This window comes from Bactrocera oleae, chromosome 5 (genome assembly GCF_042242935.1).
Source record: "Bactrocera oleae isolate idBacOlea1 chromosome 5, idBacOlea1, whole genome shotgun sequence".
NCBI classification, from domain to species: Eukaryota; Metazoa; Arthropoda; class Insecta; order Diptera; family Tephritidae; genus Bactrocera; species Bactrocera oleae.
The window spans coordinates 25,047,203-25,071,220 of NC_091539.1; the positions used below are offsets into that span (position 1 = coordinate 25,047,203).

General features: G+C 37.8%; 1 protein-coding gene and 1 long non-coding RNA gene across 2 annotated transcripts; one reads left to right on the forward strand and one right to left on the reverse strand.

The window, feature by feature from the left end:
- Window positions 1–7,853: 7,853 nt before the first annotated feature.
- Window positions 7,854–18,703, reverse strand: LOC138857293 (uncharacterized). The gene is made up of 2 exons (XR_011396402.1): window positions 18,522–18,703; window positions 7,854–8,002 (listed from the first exon to the last, which is right to left on the reverse strand). It is a non-coding gene; the product is annotated as an uncharacterized lncRNA (long non-coding RNA).
- Window positions 18,704–18,760: 57 nt separating this feature from the next.
- Window positions 18,761–23,238, forward strand: RpL35 (Ribosomal protein L35). Its single transcript, XM_014245064.3, has 3 exons — window positions 18,761–18,897; window positions 19,049–19,185; window positions 22,953–23,238. The coding sequence occupies exons 1-3, from the start codon at window positions 18,895–18,897 to the stop codon at window positions 23,182–23,184; spliced, it is 372 nt and encodes a 123-aa protein (XP_014100539.1). The 5' UTR covers window positions 18,761–18,894; the 3' UTR covers window positions 23,185–23,238.
- Window positions 23,239–24,018: the final 780 nt, after the last annotated feature.

Consider the following 24,018-nt stretch of genomic DNA (forward strand, 5'->3'; position numbering starts at 1 on the left):
ACCACACCAGATGACACAACACAGGACAACACAACATACTACCTTTACATTCGTTTTTCGTCTACGGCCTGAGCGCCACATCAACCTTAAACATTCGAAATAATTCCGATCTCTTTTGCGCAACGTCACCGTGTAATCGCTTTCTCCGCTACCGACCTCTTTAAAATCGTGGTATTAACTTTTAGTTCAAAGGTTGTGAAAAATAACATTTAATAAAAAAAAATAAAAAATAAACATTTTTAATATAAACCTAAAAAATGCGTTTTATGAAAAAGGGGAAATAACATGTCTTTCGTGAGTGCTAACATTGTACCATAATTATTCACACACAATGGAGCATACACTGGGCAGTGAAGTGGAAAGTACCCTATTGTAGACGTCCCAGAGCTACATAATTACATAATAATCTGGTAAACACCGATGCTTGATTAGGTTATGGAGGAAAGTCGAGGTGATATATATACCAAAGGCAGGCACACTAATTCAAGGGATTTCAGACCAATTGATTTTTCCTCATCCGTGTTCGTCACCTTATTATGCATATTTGCACTCATGTATGTATATTACATACAAAAAAGTGGTAATACAATTTAAGGTAGTTGTCTGGTAACTTTTTGGGAATATTTTATGTGAAAAAAATCAAATTCAATCAGTTTTATTTTGTTATATATTAGTGGTAGTATCTCATGGTATACAAAAAAATTTGTCGTTCCTTTTTTAAAATTTGTTGTTTCGTAGCACTGAAGTGAGCGTCGCAAAAATTGAGGTGTCTGGCTGCGGTGATTTGATCGCTTGAGGACATCTGAAATAGAAAAGTCAAAACGATTATTGTTCTGTGAGCTTGTCTGGTTGGGACTCGGATTAAACAATTTCGTTGAAAAATAAAAAAAAGGTTTAATTCAAAAAAAAGTGATTATATTTTATGTAGAAATCAGGCTGTCCCAGTACCTGTAAGAGCTATTGATGAGAAGAATAATCTATACAAATTTCTGCCCAATCGGTTTAATCGAAAATATTTTATTATCCGGGGCTGACACTTGAGTTCGATCACTGTATCTTGTATGCAATACGCTACATCGTTGAGCCGTTTAATAACCTTCTACGCTCCTTCCCAATTACAATGTAATTTAGGAGATATAACTTTCTTTCGTTGAATCGGGTTATATAACAATACCCAATCGTCTTCAATAAAACCCTCAAAGTTCATTGCCTTGTCGTAGTTTGCTTTCATTTTATCGCTCATAATTTTGGTGCGTTGTCTCACTATAGCATGTATATCTTCTTGTCTTCTATAATGTATGCTGACTTCCTTACCATTCTTTCCTCCGTTGGTGTTACTTTCAAATTTCAAACCCATCGGTTTGAAAATCATTACCAAAAATTACCCTTGCTGGAGTCTGCCCCGTTGTTTCATGTACAGCAGACGATAAGCCATCAGGAATAAGTATATATGGGTATTACACAACTTTCCTTAAATGTTCTTCCAAAGTTCTATTGAATCGTTCTACCATGCCATCGGACTGCGGATGTAGTGCATTCGTACGGGTTTCTGGCACATCTCCTGAATTATAGCTGATTCAAAATCACTCCCTTAGTGAGAATGTACTTCTATTGGAACACCATATCTCGATACCCAATTGTTGATGAATACATCCGCTACTGTTCCTGCTCCTTGCTTAGGAATTACGTATACCTCTAGCCATTTGCTGAAATTGTCCATAACAACCGAAACATATTTGTTTCCTAATTGACTGTAAGGAAATGGATCAGCTACATTCATGGCAATTCGCTCAAATGACGCATTCGAATTGTACTGCTTCCTCTGACCATGGCTCGTGGGACTTAGCTCTTCAGCAGCAATGCACTCGACACAATTGTCGATCCACTCCGTAACTGATTGACGACAACCAATCCAATAAAATCTTTGTTTTAATTTCTTCAAGGTTTTAGTGATACCCGTGTGTCCTCCGCTTGGACCGTTGTGCAGCTCGTTGCGAACTTCGGGGGTTCTTACTTTTGGTACAATCAGTAGACTTCGGGAAAACTGCCAATCTTCTGTTTCCCATGCGCGATTCAAAGGGTCAGACACTCATTAATCATCATTAATCGGACTTCAGTAATGTCGTCTTTGGCATTAGCTTTCGAGCATTGTCTTCATTCCAAATTACTACTACCTTTGCGGTATTCTATAGATAAGGCGTAATTTTGAAGTATCTCAATCCACCGTGTCAACTGTCCTTCAGGGTTCCTAAATTGTAGAAGCCATTTTAATGCTGCATGATCTGTCCTCACCCGTTGTTAAACAATAATTTCTCTCTGGCTTTCTAAATGTCTGACAATCCCTTTCTCATGCCCATCAATGACTTGCGATAGAACGCCTCCTACTGCAACCCCACTATCATCCGTATCCAAAATAAACGCTGATCCTAGGACTGGGTATGCTAACATTGGCGCAGTACTGAACCGTTTTTTCAGAATTTGGAAAGCCACTTCCTGTTCTTTATTCCATTCATAAACTCTGTTGTGAGTACGCTGGCAAAAATTAGAACCAATCGTCGATAATAAGTAGACAGTCCAAAGAAACTCCGCAACTCCTTTCATTAGCTGTGCAAATGCCCTCCGTTGTCACTTTGTATCCTAAGTAGCTTACTTCCCTGTTTGAAAAGAGAACACTTCCTCGGACGCAGTTTTAGAGCAGCGCTCGTTAACCGTTGGAAAACCTCTTCCAAGTTCGTAAGGTGTTAATCGAAGCTTTTACCCAACACGATGATGAATCCAAAGGGTCTTACGGTACATTGCCATAAACCAGCGTATCATCGATTGTAGGTAGCGGGTAACTGTCTTTTTTCGTTATATCATTCGACCTTCTATAGTCCACACAGAATCTCATGTTGCAATCTTTCTTTTTTTACAAGTACTACAGGTGTACTACACGGACGCGCTGATGGCTGGCTTACGCCGCTTTCGCTCATTTCACGTTTCAGAGTTAACTTGCACTCATTAAGTATTCTTACTGGAACACGTTTATCTTGTCTGGTCATGTCCAATGTCTTGCCTGTAATTAAGATTGTAGATTCTTTTGTGGCCTCAACAATCCACAATTTGCTTGGCCCATAGTCTTCATCTATTTCTGCTCAAATAACTGCTTCTGACCTTGGTGGAATCTGTTGGCTCTCTGTTGTTAACACCAGTCTAGCGTTATACTTATTATCGCAACCGAGCATAAGTGGCACTTCCATATTTGTATAGGTCATAATCCTATTCTCCATGTCAATTTTGATTCCTTAATTCGCTAGAAAGTCTACTCCCATTATGACTTCGTCAACGGTATCTGCCACTATAAAATTGGGTAACCCGGCTGCCTTTCCAATTACGATTTCGCACGTTACTTCTCCGAAAACTTGAGTTTCTTCTCCAGTAGCAGTACGAAGCTTTGCCCAACCTAATTGTCTTACTTTTTTATTAACCAAATCACATCTAATTATGGAATGTGATGCGCCCGTATCCACAGTCAGTATACGCTCTTTTTCCATCTACACATCTGATCACCTTTTCCGCAATTGAAGCATTTAACCACACCATCTTACGCGCTTCTGTAGATTTTGCCAGTGCTTTCAGCATGTTGTCAATTTTTGCAAGTAATTGATTCACCCAAGTGTGCAGCAAAGCGTGTAGTGTTATCTCGTATTCCATTAACGAAAGTCTGAATTTTTGTGTCCTGCTTCTGTGTGAGAGCTAACTTCTCAATCTCTGTAGAAAACTCCTGCAAAGACTCATTGGCTTTCTGGCGGCGATTTTGCAACTCGATTTGGAAGATCTGCTTCTTGTGTCAGTACCATACCGTCTTTCTAATGCACCCATCAGCGTCTCATAACTTCTCGCCTCGCAGTTTGGAATGGTCTTTAATATCTCCGCTGTAGATCCATTTAATGCAATGAACAACGCAGATACTTTACCATCAGCGTTCCAATTATTCGAAGATTCTGTCTTTTCGAACCGAAGCTTAAAAACATGTAACCGAACTGCGATATCAAAGGATGGAGCGTTGCCATCTGCAACATTGCAGCCAAAATCAAGTTTACGTCGAAAGCGTTTAATGAGCGCGTCTCTTCACTTTCTTCTACCTTTGTTTTCTCTTCCTCTAATTCCAATTGAAAGACATATTATTCAGCATTAATGTTTTCCGCCTCCATGGCCTCTCGTAACCGTGATTGTAATTCAGTTTTTAGTTCATTTGCCACCAAATCACGTCGCTAAAGCTCGTTTTTCAGTTGTGGAATATTCAGATATTTAAACTTGGATATTTTCAAATAATTATCTCCTTGGGAATTCATTTGATAACCCCTCTTCTGACACCAATTGTAACGAATCTCTCGATAAATCGTCTTCTTTGTAACTCACAATTGAGTACGATCACTGGATTGTTAAATAAAAGTCCCAATTTAATGGCTATATATTTATCTTTGTTACTAATTCCAACAACTTAACACTTATAACTCGTTATTAGAGTTTACAACTTTTTGATTATAGCTCAATTGCTCTCTACACAGCAACACTCTAATTAGAACTGTCTCTGCTGCACAAGCGGCCCTTACATAGTAGATTGTTAACAAAACTTCGCTACTCGAACATTCTGGCAACTACGATTTTCGCTATCTAGTTGATTCTAGCAGTTTAACATTGATTCTGATTTGTTCTGCCATTCGTGTTCGCCACACTGCCCTCCACCTAAGTCTGATCTAATCCGGTCAACCGGACGCTTGAAAATTCTGATAATAGTTATATGTGGGCTAGGCCAAATTTTTACCGGATTTTATCCATTTTAAGTACAGAGATGCACCGTTAGAAAAAAACACGCTCACTCATTTTTATTCAGATAACTCACACATTGACTGATATATGGGGTATAGAGTCAGACGGAAGTTCGAAAATCTGTCTATTAGGTGTATGGGGTATCTATTAGGTATTTGCCTTAGAAATATTGACCCGATTTAACCAACTTTCGAAATACAGACATATTATAATTAGGAAAGGATCCTCTCCTTATTTCAATAATATATCACTTTTTAGTAGTAGTAGTTTTTAACAAAGTCTTTATATGGGGAGTGGGCGTGGTTATCATTCGCTTTCACCTATTTTCACACTGGCGCAAGAGGTGACAAAGTGATTTGTTCTGTGCAAGTTAGGAGATATATACATTAAACCTATTAGAGGGTCACGCTTACTTTTTAAAAATTTTCACACCACAGATGCCCCTCGTCATGCGATTCGTTGTACCGAATTAAAGTTTTGTATCGTAATTTTCGGTTTAGTTATGACAATTTATATGTTTTTCATTAATAGCATTTTGTAGAACGTTTCAGTAGTCCCATCACGCCCACCTAGTAGCTCGTTCTCTCGATTTGACTAAGGAACAGTGGTAGAAAGTTTCATTGCGATATCTCAATTTTTACTTAAGTTACAGCTTGCGCACACAGACGGACGGATCCTGATCATTTATATATATATAAACATATATCTATCTTGAATAATTTTATTGTACCATATAATCGTTAGGTGAACAAAATGATTATACTTTGTAGCAACATATTGCAAGAGTATAAAAATGATTTGCGCAATAGCAGGTATCTTCCATACAAACCACCTATCGGGATTCAATTTAGTCAGAATTTCGGTGTTTGATGATTCTTGCAAACTATCTATACTCCACCAAAGTCCGATTGTCCCGATTAGACATATTTGCTGGACCAATCGTGTTTTATGTTTGTCAACTCGTCTTCTAGGGTGCTTTTGATCTCCTTAGCCGTCCTTCATTCATTGACGTTATTTCGAAACTGACAATCAATCGGTTGCCGAATTTTGCCGAGTCTAACCCGTTGTTTCATGTACAGTTAACTGATTAGCCATCAAACACCGAACAAGGAAATATCGGTATCCTAATATCTTTGATATTTGGCTACAACTTCCTTAAAGATTACTTCCAAAGTTCAACTCAATCCTTGTACCATGTCATTGGAGTGCATACAGTTTTACGAGTTTCCCTAGTACCCAGTTTTTAGCACATCTCCTGAAGTAAAGATGATTCGAAATTCCTTTCATTGGAATACCACATCTCGTTACTAATTTGCTGACCAACACCGCTACTTGCTCAGCCTCTTAATTAGGAATTGGGTATACCTATGGCCATTCGCTGAAATAGATCTTGACTACCAAGACATATGTGCTTTCATATTTAATTGTAGAAATGGGCCATGTACATTTGAGACAATTCACTCAAATGGCGCACCCGAATTGTACTGCTTTATCTGGCAACGAGTCTTGAACCTCAAGCCTTTAGCTTTAATGAACTCAGCATATCTGGCCGACAACCAACCCAATAAAACCTTTGCTTTAATCTCTCCAAGGTCGTCGTAACTTTCAAGTGCCCTCCACATGGACCGTTGTGCAGCTGGTTGACAACTACAGGAATTCTCACATTTGGAACAATCGTAAGAGCTCGGAAGCTTTGCCCTTTTTCGCTTATCCATACACTATGCAAGCATACACACACTAACTTTAAGCTGCTCCATTTGGTGCAATTTGAATGTATGCTTGTCCTTCGACAACCCCGCTGCACCAGAGAGCCGGGGAAATCAACAACTTGGCGTCGGAAACTAACTTCTCTAGCCCTAGTTAACCGCATGGCAGAAGAATGGCCTGACTTCGTCCCCATTCAGGAGTCATGGGTTATAATTTATACATAGCAAGCTGCGTAGGTAAGGCGAGGACATGTATACTAGCTAGTAAAAATCTTAATGTCTTTTTATTACACAGCTATAGCAATAAAGACACCACAGCAGTAAGCTGGAAGACGGACGCAAATAAAAGGAGTAGAATAACTATTATAACCTCTTAAGGTCATATAAGAAAGAGGTGAGGAAGGCAAAAATAAATTCGTGGAAATCTTTTTGTAATGATATCGAGAGAATAGAAAAATAATAGCACAGTCGATACATAACATCAAATATCTTCAGAAGCCAGACTGCAGGTGGACGGTATCCAGTGAAGAGTCTCTAGGCCTGCTAATGGATACTCACTTTCCAGACAGATCAGGGAACCACACTGTTTAAATGAGTTAAACTCCCTCCTCCAAGTACACCACTCTACTCGAGAAAAACTGGCGCCCCCTAATAATGCCCAACACATACTCACCAATACACCACACCAGATGACACCACACAGGACAACACAACATACTACCTTTACATTCGTTTTTCGTCTACGGCCTGAGCGCCACATCAACCTTAAACATTCGAAATAATTCCGATCTCTTTTGCGCAACGTCACCGTGTAATCGCTTTCTCCGCTACCGACCTCTTTAAAATCGTGGTATTAACTTTTAGTTCAAAGGTTGTGAAAAATAACATTTAATAAAAAAAATAAAAAATAAACATTTTTAATATAAACCTAAAAAAAGCGTTTTATGAAAAAGGGGAAATAACATGTCTTTCGTGAGTGCTAACATTGTACCATAATTATTCACACACAATGGAGCATACACTGGGCAGTGAAGTGGAAACAAAGTACCCTATTGTAGACGTCCCAGAGCTACATAATTACATAATAAACTGGTAAACACCGATGCTTGATTAGGTTATGGAGGAAAGTCAAGGTGATATATATACCAAAGGCAGGCACACTAATTCAAGGGATTTCAGACCAATTGATTTTTCCTCATCCGTGTTCGTCACCTTATTATGCATATTTGCACTCATGTATGTATATTACATACAAAAAAGTGGTAATACAATTTAAGGTAGTTGTCTGGTAACTTTTTGGGAATATTTTATGTGAAAAAAATCAAATTCAATCAGTTTTATTTTGTTATATATTAGTGGTAGTATCTCATGGTATACAAAAAAATTTGTCGTTCCTTTTTTAAAATTTGTTGTTTCGTAGCACTGAAGTGAGCGTCGCAAAAATTGAGGTGTCTGGCTGCGGTGATTTGATCGCTTGAGGACATCTGAAATAGAAAAGTCAAAACGATTATTGTTCTGTGAGCTTGTCTGGTTGGGACTCGTATAAAACAATTTCGTTGAAAAATAAAAAAAAGGTTTAATTCAAAAAAAGGTGATTATATTTTATGTAGAAATTAGGCTGTCCCAGTACCTGTAAGAGCTATTGATGAGAAGAATAATCTATACAAATTTCTGCCCAATCGGTTTAATCGAAAATATTTTATTATCCGGGGCTGACACTTGAGTTCGATCACTGTATCTTGTATGCAATACGCTACATCGTTGAGCCGTTTAATAACCTTCTACGCTCCTTCCCAATTACAATGTAATTTAGGAGATATAACTTTCTTTCGTTGAATCGGGTTATATAACAATACCCAATCGTCTTCAATAAAACCCTCAAAGTTCATTGCCTTGTCGTAGTTTGCTTTCATTTTATCGCTCATAATATATATCTTCTTGTCTTCTATAATGTATGCTGACTTCCTTACCATTCTTTCCTCCGTTGGTGTTACTTTCAAATTTCAAACCCATCGGTTTGAAAATCATTACCAAAAATTACCCTTGCTGGAGTCTGCCCCGTTGTTTCATGTACAGCAGACGATAAGCCATCAGGAATAAGTATATATGGGTATTACACAACTTTCCTTAAATGTTCTTCCAAAGTTCTATTGAATCGTTCTACCATGCCATCGGACTGCGGATGTAGTGCATTCGTACGGGTTTCTGGCACATCTCCTGAATTATAGCTGATTCAAAATCACTCCCTTAGTGAGAATGTACTTCTATTGGAACACCATATCTCGATACCCAATTGTTGATGAATACATCCGCTACTGTTCCTGCTCCTTGCTTAGGAATTACGTATACCTCTAGCCATTTGCTGAAATTGTCCATAACAACCGAAACATATTTGTTTCCTAATTGACTGTAAGGAAATGGATCAGCTACATTCATGGCAATTCGCTCAAATGACGCATTCGAATTGTACTGCTTCCTCTGACCATGGCTCGTGGGACTTAGCTCTTCAGCAGCAATGCACTCGACACAATTGTCGATCCACTCCGTAACTGATTGACGACAACCAATCCAATAAAATCTTTGTTTTAATTTCTTCAAGGTTTTAGTGATACCCGTGTGTCCTCCGCTTGGACCGTTGTGCAGCTCGTTGCGAACTTCGGGGGTTCTTACTTTTGGTACAATCAGTAGACTTCGGGAAAACTGCCAATCTTCTGTTTCCCATGCGCGATTCAAACGGTCAGACACTCATTAATCATCATTAATCGGACTTCAGTAATGTCGTCTTTGGCATTAGCTTTCGAGCATTGTCTTCATTCCAAATTACTACTACCTTTGCGGTATTCTATAGATAAGGCGTAATTTTGAAGTATCTCAATCCACCGTGTCAACTGTCCTTCAGGGTTCCTAAATTGTAGAAGCCATTTTAATGCTGCATGATCTGTCCTCACCCGTTGTTAAACAATAATTTCTCTCTGGCTTTCTAAATGTCTGACAATCCCTTTCTCATGCCCATCAATGACTTGCGATAGAACGCCTCCTACTGCAACCCCACTATCATCCGTATCCAAAATAAACGCTGATCCTAGGACTGGGTATGCTAACATTGGCGCAGTACTGAACCGTTTTTTCAGAATTTGGAAAGCCACTTCCTGTTCTTTATTCCATTCATAAACTCTGTTGTGAGTACGCTGGCAAAAATTAGAACCAATCGTCGATAATAAGTACACAGTCCAAAGAAACTCCGCAATTCCTTTCATTAGCTGTGCAAATGCCCTTCGTTGTCACTTTGTATCCTAAGTAGCTTACTTCCCTTTTTGAAAAGAGAACACTTCCTCTGACGCAGTTTTAGAGCAGCGCTCGTTAACCGTTGGAAAATCTCTTCCAAGGTCGTAAGGTGTTCATCGAAGCTTTTACCCAACACGATGATGAATCCAAAGAGTCTTATGGTACATCGCCATAAACCAGCGTATCATCGATTGTAGGTAGCGGGTAACTGTCTTTCTTCGTTATATCATTCGACCTTCTATAGTCCACACAGAGTCTCATGTTGCAATCTTTCTTTTTTTACAAGTACTACAGGTGTACTACACGGACTCTATGATGGCTCGCTTACGCCGCTTTCGCTCATTTCACGTTTCAGAGTTAACTTGCACTCATTAAGTATTCTTACTGGAACACGTTTATCTTGTCTGGTCATGTCCAATGTCTTGTCTGTAAGTAAGATTGTAGATTCTTTTGTGGCCTCAACAATCCACAATTTGCTTGGCCCATAGTCTTCATCTATTTCTGCTCAAATAACTGCTTCTGACTTTGGTGGAATCTGTTGGATCTCTGTTGTTAACACCAGTCTAGCGTTATACTTATTATCGCAACCGAGCATAAGTGGCACTTCCATATTTGTATAGGTCATAATCCTATTCTCCATGTCAATTTTGATTCCTTAATTCGCTAGCAAGTCTACTCCCATTATGACTTCGTCAACGGTATCTGCCACTATAAAATTGGGTAACCCGGCTGCCTTTCCAATTACAATTTCGCACGTTACTTCTCCGAAAACTTGAGTTTCTTCTCCAGTAGCAGTACGAAGCTTTGCCCGACCTAATTGTCTTACTTTTTTTATTAACCAAATCACATCTAATTATGGAATGTGATCCGCCCGTATCCACAGTCAGTATACGCTCTTTTTCCATCTACACATCTGATCACCTTTTCCGCAATTGAAGCATTTAACCACACCATCTTACGCGCTTCTGTAGATTTTGCCAGTGCTTTCAGCATGTTGTCAATTTTTGCAAGTAATTGATTCACCCAAGTGTGCAGCAAAGCGTGTAGTGTTATCTCGTATTCCATTAACGAAAGTCTGAATTTTTGTGTCCTGCTTCTGTGTGAGAGCTAACTTCTCAATCTCTGTAGAAAACTCCTGCAAAGACTCATTGGCTTTCTGGCGGCGATTTTGCAACTCGATTTGGAAGATCTGCTTCTTGTGTCAGTACCATACCGTCTTTCTAATGCACCCATCAGCGTCTCATAACTTCTCGCCTCGCAGTTTGGAATGGTCTTTAATATCTCCGCTGTAGATCCATTTAATGCAATGAACAACGCAGATACTTTATCATCAGCGTTCCAATTATTCGAAGATTCTGTCTTTTCGAACCGAAGCTTAAAAACATGTAACCGAACTGCGATATCAAAGGATGGAGCGTTGCCATCTGCAACATTGCAGCCAAAATCAAGTTTACGTCGAAAGCGTTTAATGAGCGCGTCTCTTCACTTTCTTCTACCTTTGTTTTCTCTTCCTCTAATTCCAATTGAAAGACATATTATTCAGCATTAATGTTTTCCGCCTCCATGGCCTCTCGTAACCGTGATTGTAATTCAGTTTTTAATTCATTTGTCGCCAAGCCACGTTGATCCAGCTCCTTTTTCAGTTGTGAAATATTCAGATATTTAAACTTGGCTATTTTCAAATCATTATCTCCTTGGGAATTTATTTTATAGCCCCTTTTCTCATACCGACTGTAACGAATTTTTCGATAAATCGTCTTCTTAGTAACTCACAATTGAGTGCGATCACTGGATTGTTAAATAAAAGTCCCAATTTAATGGCTATATACTTTCTATTTATATCTTTATTTCTAATTCCAACAACTTAACACTTATAACTCGTTATTCGAGTTTACAACTTTTTGATTATAACTTAATTGCTCTTTACACAGCAATACTCTAATTAGAACTGTCTTTGCTGCACAATATTGAAATTCGAATGACGCAATTCTTTTGAGTTAAAAAGAAAGAGCATAACAGGGCATATATACAAAAACGTAATCGCTTTTGTTAATTCGAGAAATTGACTTTATTTATTAGTTTATAGTGAAATAAATAACCAGGTCAACCAGACGCTTGAAAATTCTGATAATAGTTATATGGGGGATTGGCCAAGTTTTCACCCGATTTTATCCATTTTAGGCACAGAGGGTAATTATGTACTTAATGACCCCCACTTCGGAGGGGGTTGGGGTTGCAGATGGTATGTGAAGAGAGTCTGTGAAATACAATTTCAGTGGATTTAGCCGTCGGCCACCCTTCAAAAAAATTATATGAAGGGTTAAAATTTCGTGAAAACAGCATATTCCCAAATTCAACCCTGGTCGGTCAAAAACCGGGGTGTTCATAATTCAATCGCGTCAAACTCCTTTCTGCACTGGCGGCCTTCGGCCGCGCTTCAAAAAAATTACCCTGGTCGGTCCAAAACCGGGGTGTTCATAATTCAATCGCGTCAAAATCCTCTTCGCTGCTGTTTGTGCAGGTACACCCCGGTTTTTGACCGACCAAGGTTATTTTTTTGAAGCGCGGCCGAAGGCCGCCAGTGCAGAAAGGAGTTTAACGCGATTGAATTATGAACACCCCGGTTTTTGACCGACCAAGGTTATTTTTTTGAAGCGCGGCCAAAGGCCGCCAGTGCGGAAAGGAGTTCGACGATCTTCGATATTCATTCATTCCATAAAAACGCGGCACAAAAGAAATTTTGACTATTACATTTCTTCAGTATATTTTTTTTATAAGAAAATGTTTAACACACTGAACTGGTAATTACAGCTAAGAGATTTGAATTCTACAGAATTTTGCCGCTACAACAACAACAACAACTAAGTGACTTGAATATGTGATATGTGCAAAGTGTGTAAATAAATATTGAGAGATATACATAAATTATTGAAAAAATTCACTTTCCGCTCACGGATTTGTAATCTACATAACTTTTTTTAGGGGTGACCGACGGGTAATTCTTTCGAAATCATAAAAAGGACACTTAATTGTGTCACCCCTTACAACCCCAACCCCCTACGAAGTGGGGGTCATTAAGTACATATTTACCGAAATATTGACCCGATTTAACCAACTTTCGAAATACAGACATATTATTATTAGGAAAGGATTCTCTCCTTATTTCAATAATATAGCTCACACATTGCCCGATATTTTCGGTAGAAAGTCAGCCATAAACTCTGGGGTCCACATTTCTGGTATCTTGAAGCTGGAAGAGTTATAGTGCGATTTTTACAAGTTTCAGACCTGAAATGGCATACCTTAAATGCAATAAAATCTTTTTCCCGATATAATAATTTTTCCTTCATTTGCATACTAGATAGTGAAAATATTAAATAGAATTTAAGAAAATGTGGGCATGCCCATAGTCAAATTTTAACACCTACTTCTATAAATCCCTCTTGTGCCATGGATGTGAAATTAAATGTCCCTGATATATTTAGTTATTGATTTATCGCACTTTTTAGTAGTAGTAGTTTTTAACAAAGTCGTTATATGGGGAGTGGGCGTGGTTATCATCCGCTTTCACCTATTTTCACACTGGCGCAAGAGGTGACAAAGTGATTTGTTCTGTGCAAGTTAGGAGATAAATACATTAAACATATTAGAGGGTGGGGCCACGCTTACTTTTTAAAAATTTTCACACCACAGATGCCCCTCGTCATGCGATTCGTTGTACCGACTTAAAGTTTTGTATTGTAATTTTCGGTTTAGTTATGACAATTTATATGTTTTTGATTAATAGCGTTTTGTAGAACGTTTCAGTGGTCCCATCACGCCATCAGTGGTTTCATGGCGATATCTCAATTTTTACTTAAGTTACAGCTTGCGCACACGGACGGACGGATCCTGATCATTTATATATATATAAACATATATCTATCTTGAATAATTTTATATGATACAAACAACCGTTAGGTGAACAAAATGATTATACTTTGTAGCAACATATTGCAAGAGTATAAAAATCATTTGCGCAATAGCAGGTATCCTCCATACAAACCACCTATCGATTCAATTCAATTCAATTTATTCAGAATTTCGGTGTTTGATGATTCTTGCAAACTATCTATACTCCTCCAAAGTCCGATTGTCCCGATTAGACATATTTGCTGTACCAATCGTGTTTTATGTATGTCAACTCGTCTTCTAGGGTGCTTTTGATCTTCTTAGCCGTCCTTCATTCATTGACGTTATTTCGAAACTCACAATCAATCGGTTGCCGAATTTTGCCGAGTCTGACCCGTTGTTTCATGTACAGTAGACTGATTAGCCATCAAACACGAACAAGGATATATCGATATCCTAATATCTTTGATATTTGGCTACAACTTCCTTTAAGGTTACTTCCAAAGTTCAACTCAATCCTTGTACCATGCCATCGGAGTGCATGCAGTTGTACGCGTTTCCCTAGTACCCTGGTTTTAGTTCATCTCCTGAAGTAAAGATGATTCGAAATTCCTTTCATTGGAATACCACATCTCGTTACTCACTTGCTGACCAACACCGCTACTTGCTCAGCCTCTTAATTAGGAATTGGGTATACTTATGGCCATTCTCTGAAATAGATCTTGACTACTAAGCATATATGCTTTCTTATTTATTTGTACCATGGATGGACCATGTACATAGCTGTAATGCACTCAGCATAGCTGGCCGACAACCAACTCAATTAAACCTTTTCTTTAATATCTCCAAGGTCGTTGTGACTTTCAAGTGCCCTCCACATGGACCGTTGTGCTGCTGGTTGAGAGCTACAGGAATACACTTTTCCATACTGCACCATCGCAGCCGGACCAGATGATGCAGATCATCAGAGCCTACAACCCGAATCTGCCAACTAGGGGCTGCAGATTTTTCAAGGCCGTCGACAACCCCACAGCGGAATCTGGTGTGGAACCGGGAAAATGTCCAGTTGAACGGAAACAAGCTTCTCTAGCCCTAGTTAACCGCATGGCAGAAGAACGACCTGATTTCGTCCTCATTCAGGAGCCACGGGTTAATGGAGGGCGCATTTGCGGACTGAGGGTACTGGGGTATAATTTATACATAGCAAGCTGCGTAGGTAAGGCTAGGACACGTATACTAGCTAGTAAAAATTTTAATGTCTTCTATTATACAGCTATAGTAATAAAGATACCACAGCAGTAAGCTGGGAGACGGACGCAAATAAGAAGAGTAGGATAACTATTATAACCTCTTAAGCTCATATAAAAAAGAGGTAAGGAAGGCTAAAATAAATTCGTGGAAATATTTTTGTAATAATAGCACAGTCGAGACATAACAACTGGACGGTATCCAGGGAAGAGTCTCTAGGGCTGCTAATGGATACTTACTTTCCAGACAGTTCAGGGAACCACACAAGGGAGCATACACTGGGCAGTGAAGTGAAAACAAAGTATTCTAATGTAGAGGTCCACAGAGCTACTTAACTACATAATAAACTGGTTAACAACCATGCTTGATTAGATTATGGAGGAAAGTCAAGGTGATATACTTGTATTATACATACCAAATGCAGAAGCTCACACACCAAGTCAAATGATTTCAGACCAATTAGTTTTTTCTAATTTCTCTTAAACACTTTGGAAAGGCTAATAGAATAATACATAAGGAGCAAACTAAACCCAGGAAAACAGAAACAGCGTTAAGATCAGTGGTAGCAGATATTGAAAAGTCTCTGGATATAAAAGAATACACCCTCGCAGCTTTCTTAGACATAGAAGGACATACTTAGCGTAGTACAATATTTGTGTAGCAGAAGGTAGAATGGATACCCACTTTTAAAGGAAAATCCACAGAAACAGTTCTAAGGTCAGTGGTGGCGGAGATTGAAAAATCTCTCGATGTTAAAGAATACACTCTAGTTGCTTTCTTAGATATCCAGCCTAGGGCCATACTGAGCACGCTTTAGGATCTGGACATCTCTGAACCTCTTAGAAAATTAATTGAACAGATGCTCACGAGCAGATCAATAATTTCAATGCTGGGAGCTTCGACGATGTGCAGATCTGTCCAAAGAGGTACACCACAAGGAAGCGTGTTATCCCGACTTCTCTGGACTCTAACAACGAATAATTTGCTGTTGGATCTAGAAAAGAAGGGAGTACTATTGTGACTTACGCTAACGATGTGGCAGTTTCGGTTAGAGGTACCTCTAGCTAACCTTATGCAAAAAAAATTAAATGATATAAATCGTTGAGCTGTATCGTGAAGACTAAACATGCTAGTATTGTTCACTAGGAAACACACTACTCCAGAAGTTACGGCGCCCGTATTAAATGGTAACAGACTAACAATTGGACATAAAGCAATCTAATTAGGACCAATTTTTAACATGTGAGAACTCATGGTAACCAAACGCTAGGGTGAAGAAAGCAGCTACAGCACTTTACACCTGCAAAAGAATGGGCTAACGCTTCTGGTCCCAATATTGTCTTCCCTTTCAGAGAAGAGTGTGAAAGGAACCAAGTGGACAGGGATGCAGAGATAAGCATCTTTACCATGGCTCCAGGTAAATAAACGAGTGAGAGGTGGTGTCTTTTCAGCTTAATTAGATACCAAAATCATTTTGCGTTTACCAGGCCACTGCAGTGTCTTCCAAGCAGAGATCACAGCAATCAAAGAAAGCCTTGTTGTTGACATAAAGTGTGCTCACAACAAGGAGTATATTTTTATTTACGAATAGCCAAGCGGTTTCGAAATCACGAAAGTCTCGTCAAAAGGCAGAGCAGGCACCACCCAACAGTTAGACTCCTCTGGCCACTTGTAAAAATTTAATCAACGAAAACGTTACAAATCTAGGTGAGTCTCAGTGGAGTCAATCCCTGACTTGCTCATAGCCGGCAAACGTGGCATGAATGGAGCATGTGCCACAAAACCCATTATTAAAATGTAAAAGGAATGATATAATATAAGAACTTTAGTAGGAGTGCCAACAGGTCACTGTCTAATTGGTGAACATGCTAGCGGGCTAGATCAGAGGAAGCAGTACAATTCGCATGCGTCGTTTGAGCGAATTGCCATGAATGTAGTTGATCCATTTCCCAACAGTAAATTAGGAAACAAATATGTTTCGATTGTTATGGACAATTTTAGCAAATGGCTAGAGGTATACGCAATTCCCAAGGAAGAAGTAGGAACAGTAGCGGATGTATTCATCAACAATTGGGTATCGAGATATGGTGGTCCAATAGAAGAACATTCCCACTAAGGGAGTAATTTTGAATCATCTCTAATTTAGGAGATTTGCCAGAAACCCGTACGAATGCACTACATCCGCAGTCCGATGGCATGGTAGAACGATTCAATAGAACTTTGGAAGGACATTTGAGGAAAGTTGTGGACAAGTATCAAAAAGATTGGGATACCCATATATACTTATTCCTGATGGCTTATCGTCTGCTGTACATGAAACAACGGGGCAGACTCCAGCAAGGGTAATTTTTGGTAATGATTTTCGAACCGATGGATTTGAAATTTGAAAGTAACACCAACGGAGGAAAGAATGGTAAGTCAGCAGCATTATAGAAGACAAGAAGATATACAAGCTATAGTGAGATAACGCACCAAAATTATGAGCGATAACATGAAAGCAAACTACGACAAGGCAATGAACTCTGAGGGTTTTATTGAAGACGATTGGGTATTGTTATATAACCTGATTAAACGAAAGAAAGGTCTATCTCCTAAATTACAGTGTAATATGGAAGGACCGTAGAAGGTTATTAAACGGCTCATTGGAAGACTAAGGAATAAAACGAAGGTAGTTTAACTGGAACGGCGTGTGGTATCGCAAATTTGGGCCCCATCAGATTTAAGTGGATGGCAGTGTCGCGAACACGAATGCCAGAACAAAGCAAAATCAACGATTACTTACTAGAACCAACTATATAGCGAAATTACTTGTTGCCAGAGTGTTCAAAAAGCGTAGTTTTCTTAGCAATCTACTATATAAGATGTGCCGGAGTGTGCAGCAAACACTATTCTAATTAGAGCGTTGCGTGTAAAGAGCAATTGAGCTATAAGCAATAAGTTGTAAACTCGAATAACGAGTAATAAGTGTTAAGTGGTTGGAATTAAAAATAGGGATAAGTGTAAAGTGATCATTCAGTGATCGAACTCAAGTGTGATCGAACACAAGGTAAATCGAGAAATCCGTTACAATATATTATGATTATAAGTAACGAAAGAGTTTCCGTCTGAACGCTGTCTAGCCGCTAATTTTTCTAATAGGTATTACAACTGACAGCACATGGTATGAGCTGGTTAGAAACTAATTAAGACTCCTTCTTACGGTTTAGTTTACCAGAACTTAACTGGCAGATGGCTGCTTACCAGATATTGAGAAACCACGTTTTACACATATTGCCGCTAAAGTTCAGATTAAGCGCTTAACCATATAACAAGAAACAGCCAGTAGAACCATATATGAATTTGGATCGTGTTCCGTATATAGAATTAATGGATCACGGGTGAATGCTACTCGTTCAATTTAAACCACGTTATAAGTCGTATATTGTAGAGAAAGATTTAAAAAGATAGTTTGGTTTAAAAATGTGTTTAATATTTCATTCGCTTTTCTTCAAAATGTTGCAAGAAGAAACGCAGAAACGCAGCCAATCCTTTAAGAAATAAATTCAAGGACCAAAACGTTCTACGAGTCATTGTTCTCACCTGCTATCTAAAATTTCTTAAATTTTTTATTTATATATATTTCGTTCTTTCGTATCGCGAATTGATATACAAAATGTACCAAAATTTCATAATTGATCTCATAATTCACATTCTGCGACACCGTTTTTAAATATTTTTTAAAATAATTTTTTATATTAATCGCGGTCTATATATATAATATAATATTTCATTCGAAATGGTCAATAAACATCACGATAAATATATATTGAACGTGTGGCATCCGATATTTCCAGTCAAAAGGCTCCGTTTAAGACAGCATGTTACAAAAAGCTGTGAGATCGCGAACATAAATTTTAATATTTTCGAAGCATATTGTACGCATTCGTTCTTTTGCGTGTGAACGGCATCCAAAATGGTAGCGATTTTTTTCTGTTGTTCTTTAATTAAATCCCATGACATCTTTTATATGTGGTGTGATATTTTATTGATACTAAAATGATTGTTTTTGTTTAGTTTTGTAGCTATTATGAAATTTCTTATTTTCCTAAATTCCTATGGTATTCCAGGTGAAAGTAAAGTGTTCGGAACTACGTACAAAGGATAAAAAGGAGCTGACAAAACAGCTGGAGGAGCTTAAAAATGAACTTCTTAACTTGCGTGTTGCAAAAGTTACAGGGGGAGCCCCATCAAAGCTTTCCAAAATGTAAGTACATGACACCCGCCAAATCAAATACCGTTCCATGATTTCAAGGTTAAAGCGGGTATATTTGGGTAGAGGGGATTCTCCAAATTAAGAATATATAGTTCATCACCAAAATAAGTATGCAGTGTGTTGATATGTCATGCGAATAAGCCTTAAAACTAATAATAACTAACATGGAACACTTTTGTTATTGTGTATTTAACGAAAATTGTTTAAAAGGTAAAGTGTTAATTAAGGTAAATGTATCGTTTAGGTCCCCCAACTAAGGAGGCCTCAAAAATAAAATTTTCTTTAAATCGTCTTATATTTACGCGTAGATTACAAATCCGTGAGCGGAAAGGAAATTTTTTCCATAATTTATGTATATTTTTCAAAATTTATTTAACACACTGCACATATTCGAGTTACTTAGTTGTTGTTGTTGTAGCGGCAAAATTCTATAGAATTCAGATCACTCAGCTGTAATTACCAGTTCAGCGTTTTTCTTCATTTTCCTATAAAATAAATATACTGAAGGAATGTAGCAGTCCCAATTTCTTTTGCGCCGCGGTCAGATGGTATGGACTAATATCGGACACCGTCGAACTCTTTTCCGCACTGGCGCTTTTCGGCTATTTAAAGTACGCATTTTTCCCATTTCGAATGAGTTATACACTTATATTTTCCACTTTTATATCCACTAACACTTCACTAATTCGTTTGTACACATTTATTTTACATTATGTAGTGCAAAAATAGTTTAATTCAATAATTAAATTATTGTTAAATTCTACTAATTCTGACTAACAAAAGGGTTGCAAAATTTCAAATAACCAGTGTTACCTTATCGACATCTTTTGTAATTGAACTGAAAGAAATTAAAACAGATAATACCCCAAATACAGGAATCCAAAACCTAGAGAAATAAACTATTACAAAGCGTTGATGTTAAGAATTACGTTATACCTTCTATGACAATATTACTTTTTTCTTATAGAACTTCTTTTTGCGATGGTGGCCTTCGGCCGCGCTTCAAAAAAATAACCCTGGTCGATCCAACACCGGGGTGTATCAAGGTTTTTTTGCGTAGAACTTATTTTTGCGTTGGTGGCCTTCGGCCGCGTTTCAAAAAAAAAAATAACCCTGGTCGATCCAACACCTGGGTGTACCAAAGTTTTTACGCGCAGAAATTCTTTTTGCGTTGTTTCCTGTATCTAGGGTACAATCTCTCTGTTTATTTTATTTTTCTTCGTTTACAAAATATATTAGTATGGCAACACTGATGTTTTGACATTCACAACCATTTTGTTATTGTCAAAATTAATAAAATTGAAGAATGATTTAAATATTGAAATAAAGCTATTTTTGCAGCATCTAATATAAAAAAAATTTCTAAAAACGAATTAGTCAAGTGTTAGTGGATATAAAAGTGAAAAATATAAGTGTATAATTCATTTTAAATCGCAAAAATACGTACTTTAAATAGTTGAAATTTTCAACTTTAAACGTAAATATCTCGAAAACTATAATATATCTATATATATTCTTTATCTGGAGGATCTCCTCTATCCGCCCATACCCATTTTATCCACGAAAGCGTGGGACGTTATTCTAAAGCCGACCCATTCCATTTTTTTATTTTTAAAGCATATTTATAAAAAAAAAAATGTTTTGAAAAAATTAAAAAAAAAATTGACATTGAAAAAATTCACTTTCCACTCACGGATTTGTAATCTACGCGTAAAATCAATACGATTTAAAAAAAAATTAAATTTTGAGGCCTTCTTAGTTGGGGGACTTTAACTATACATTTACCCTAATTTAAAGCAAATAACATAATTGATATAAATTCAATGTGTAGAAATAAGTAAAAATTTGTAAAAATGTTCAATTTAAAATGAGAACATCTCGAAACCTAAAGTTTTCCGGCGGCTATAATTATATATATTCTTTACCTGGAGAATCTCCTTTATCCAAACATACCTCTTAACCCTGAAATCGTGGGATGGTATACTAAAGCGACGCCGTGAATTTGATCAATAACTTCTTTTTTTTTATATTTTTTTAATTTTTTTTTTTTTTTGATGAATATGGATTAAAAATATAAAATTGTGATACATTTAAATTAATTCTCTTATTTTTTTCCGCTGCTGAAAGGAGGCCTCCTTAATGGGGGACCTAAACTATACATTTACCAAAAATTAAAAAGTCTGTACATCACACGGAAAAAGTATTGGCACATTTTCCCTTGATATTAGCAAAACTAAGAAACTAAAGAACAGTTAGTATTTTGTTGGCATACTATTTTGCTAAATAACAGCACTTATGTTGTCAGGCGGTTTGGCATAGAATGTACCAATTTTCTTTACGTACGTCGTGGGCTCTATGTTTGGGGTCATTGTCGTGTTGAAACGTATTTAATGTGCCCAAATTTAGCTTTGCAGCGCTCGTTTTTAAGTTTTCTTAAAAATAATATAAACTTGCTTTTTCATTATGCCCTCAATAAAAACAAATTTTCCCATACCTGCAGCAGCCATGCAACTCCACACCACTACGCATTGACAGCGGTGTTATATAGTGAGATTTTTCAGATCTAATGCCGTATTAGTTTTTCCCATACCCTCATTTTTCCATTTGAGCGGATTATATTAAATTTCTTTCATTCGGAAATAAAACTTGTAGCTGCAATGCTTGTCCCCGTAACTAGCAACTCGTTGTTCTTGTTGTTGTTGTAGCGCCAGAATTCTGCTGAGTTGACAGTTTGCCGGAATAAATCCGGGTTCGTTCCGGTTACGTAGACCCGACTGTCGCGGGAACGGTCTAGCAACTCGTGAATTGAATCTGTCCTCGGGTATCGCATTTCTTATGGTTTTGGGGTGAACTTCATTTCCGAAGTTTTCCTTCATTGGCGATTGGGATCTTTCTTCACTTTTCGTAATATTGAAGCACATTTCTGCCATTTATCTTGCGCGTCCGAACGATGCGTGCACCGCTTTCAAAATTTTCTGATTCCTTGTAGCGGTTAACGACACTGCAAATGGTAAAACATTTTCTTTGCATAATTTCGCCTATTACTGTATACATTTACCATTATTGTGCAGAATGAATTTCCGCTAAGATTGCGATAATTCACTTTGATTCCGAACCATTTCAGACTCTTTTAAACCGCGCAAAATAAATGAATATGAAATAACGGGATTTAACGCCTTTTCAGAAGCATTGCCAGGTAGATAAAATTTTTAATAAATTTGTTTGCATAAGACTGAGTGCCCATACTTTTTTCGTGTAACATGGGAATTTTTTTTTTTACTTTATGAATCAATATGCTTTGACCATTCATTCAACTAATGTTATTGGTTTTTAAACGTATTTCAAATATATGTCTAATTATAAGATAAATATGATTTCCTACATTAAAGCGACCTTTGTCTGATGTGCCAATACTTTTTTTCACCACTGTAAATCCAAATGTTGCATTCTTAAAATTGGTGAACTTTTGTACTTTAAATGAAAATAATAACATATCTAATATATAATATAAAAACCTTCAAATCTCGTGCGGCTAAATATATATCCGAAAAAGAAACAAAAAACATGTATTCGTAATCTGAAGTACCACCTCTGGTATGATAGTCTAAAGCCTAATTTTATTTAACAAAGTTCATGATAGACTTGGTGTATTATCTTGACCACCATTTATATCCATAAATATGTAAACATTTGCAATTAAAGAATATTTTCCAATTGTTTGTACTACTATTTTTATTTTTTATTTTAATGTTTTGCAGCCGAGTCGTACGCAAAGCTATAGCAAGAGTGTATATTGTAATGCATCAAAAGCAAAAGGAAAATCTTCGAAAAGTCTTCAAAAATAAAAAATACAAGCCTCTGGACTTAAGAAAGAAGAAAACCCGCGCCGTTCGCAAAGCTTTGACTCCTAGGGATGCAAATAGAAAAACTCTGAAGGAGATACGCAAGAGGTCTATATATCCCACGAGGAAATATGCAGTGAAAGCATAATGTATTAGAGATAAAAATTTTAAATAAATAATCAAACATTTATTTGAAGTAAAAGTTTTTTATAGTTGGTGAAAGTTTTGATTTGGTATACTGCTTTGTACGAAATGTTTAATTAATTTATTTTATTGCTACGAATTAACAAGTCTCCATTTCTATAGCGGAAAACAAGAGTAGAACACAAAATGCCAGATGTTTTAAGAGGATAAACCGTTGTTGTTGTTGTTGTTGTTGTAATGGTTACCTAGTCCCCGTTTGGGTGATAAATTCCAGATTCGTTGTCGTCGAGGTCATCTAACGGGAGGCCCAGGAAACGAGCTGTTTCGACGGGGTCGGACCATAGAGAGAAGGGTGTTAGATGGGTGGGGTTTGTTGGGCATGCAAAGAGGTGGTTGGTGTCATGCGGAGACTCATTGCACGCAGGACATGTGTTTAGTATGTCGGGGTCAATTCTGGATAAGTAAGAGTTTAACCTGCTACAATATCCAGGACGAAGTTGCGCGAGGGTCACTCTGGTTTCGTGAGGCAACTTGAGCTCTATGTCTGCTATGGGTGGTGGTTTGACTAATATTACGCCATTCACTGAGAGGGAGTCTGTCAAGGTGTTGATGGCTCCACTGTGAATGGCGGTCAGTGCCTGTCTGAAGTTCGTTGCGTCCGAAGTCAGTTCGGCGTACTGTCTAATGTCGTCGACGTAGTCAAGGAAGGACCTCTTGATGTTCCTAGGAGGCGGCTCCGCTACAGTCAGGCGACTACAGGGGTGGTTTCTACGAAAACACCCCAGTAGAAACTGCTTGGAGTTCGTTGTGTTCCTTAACCGGAAGCATACGGGCCTCA

What these genes read in the sequence shown, in the direction of transcription:
- RpL35 (XM_014245064.3), top strand. An exon ending in CCATCAAAGCTTTCCAAAAT is followed by an intron (nt 19,186 to 22,952) that starts GTAAGTACATGA and finishes AATGTTTTGCAG; the next exon opens with CCGAGTCGTACGCAAAGCTA.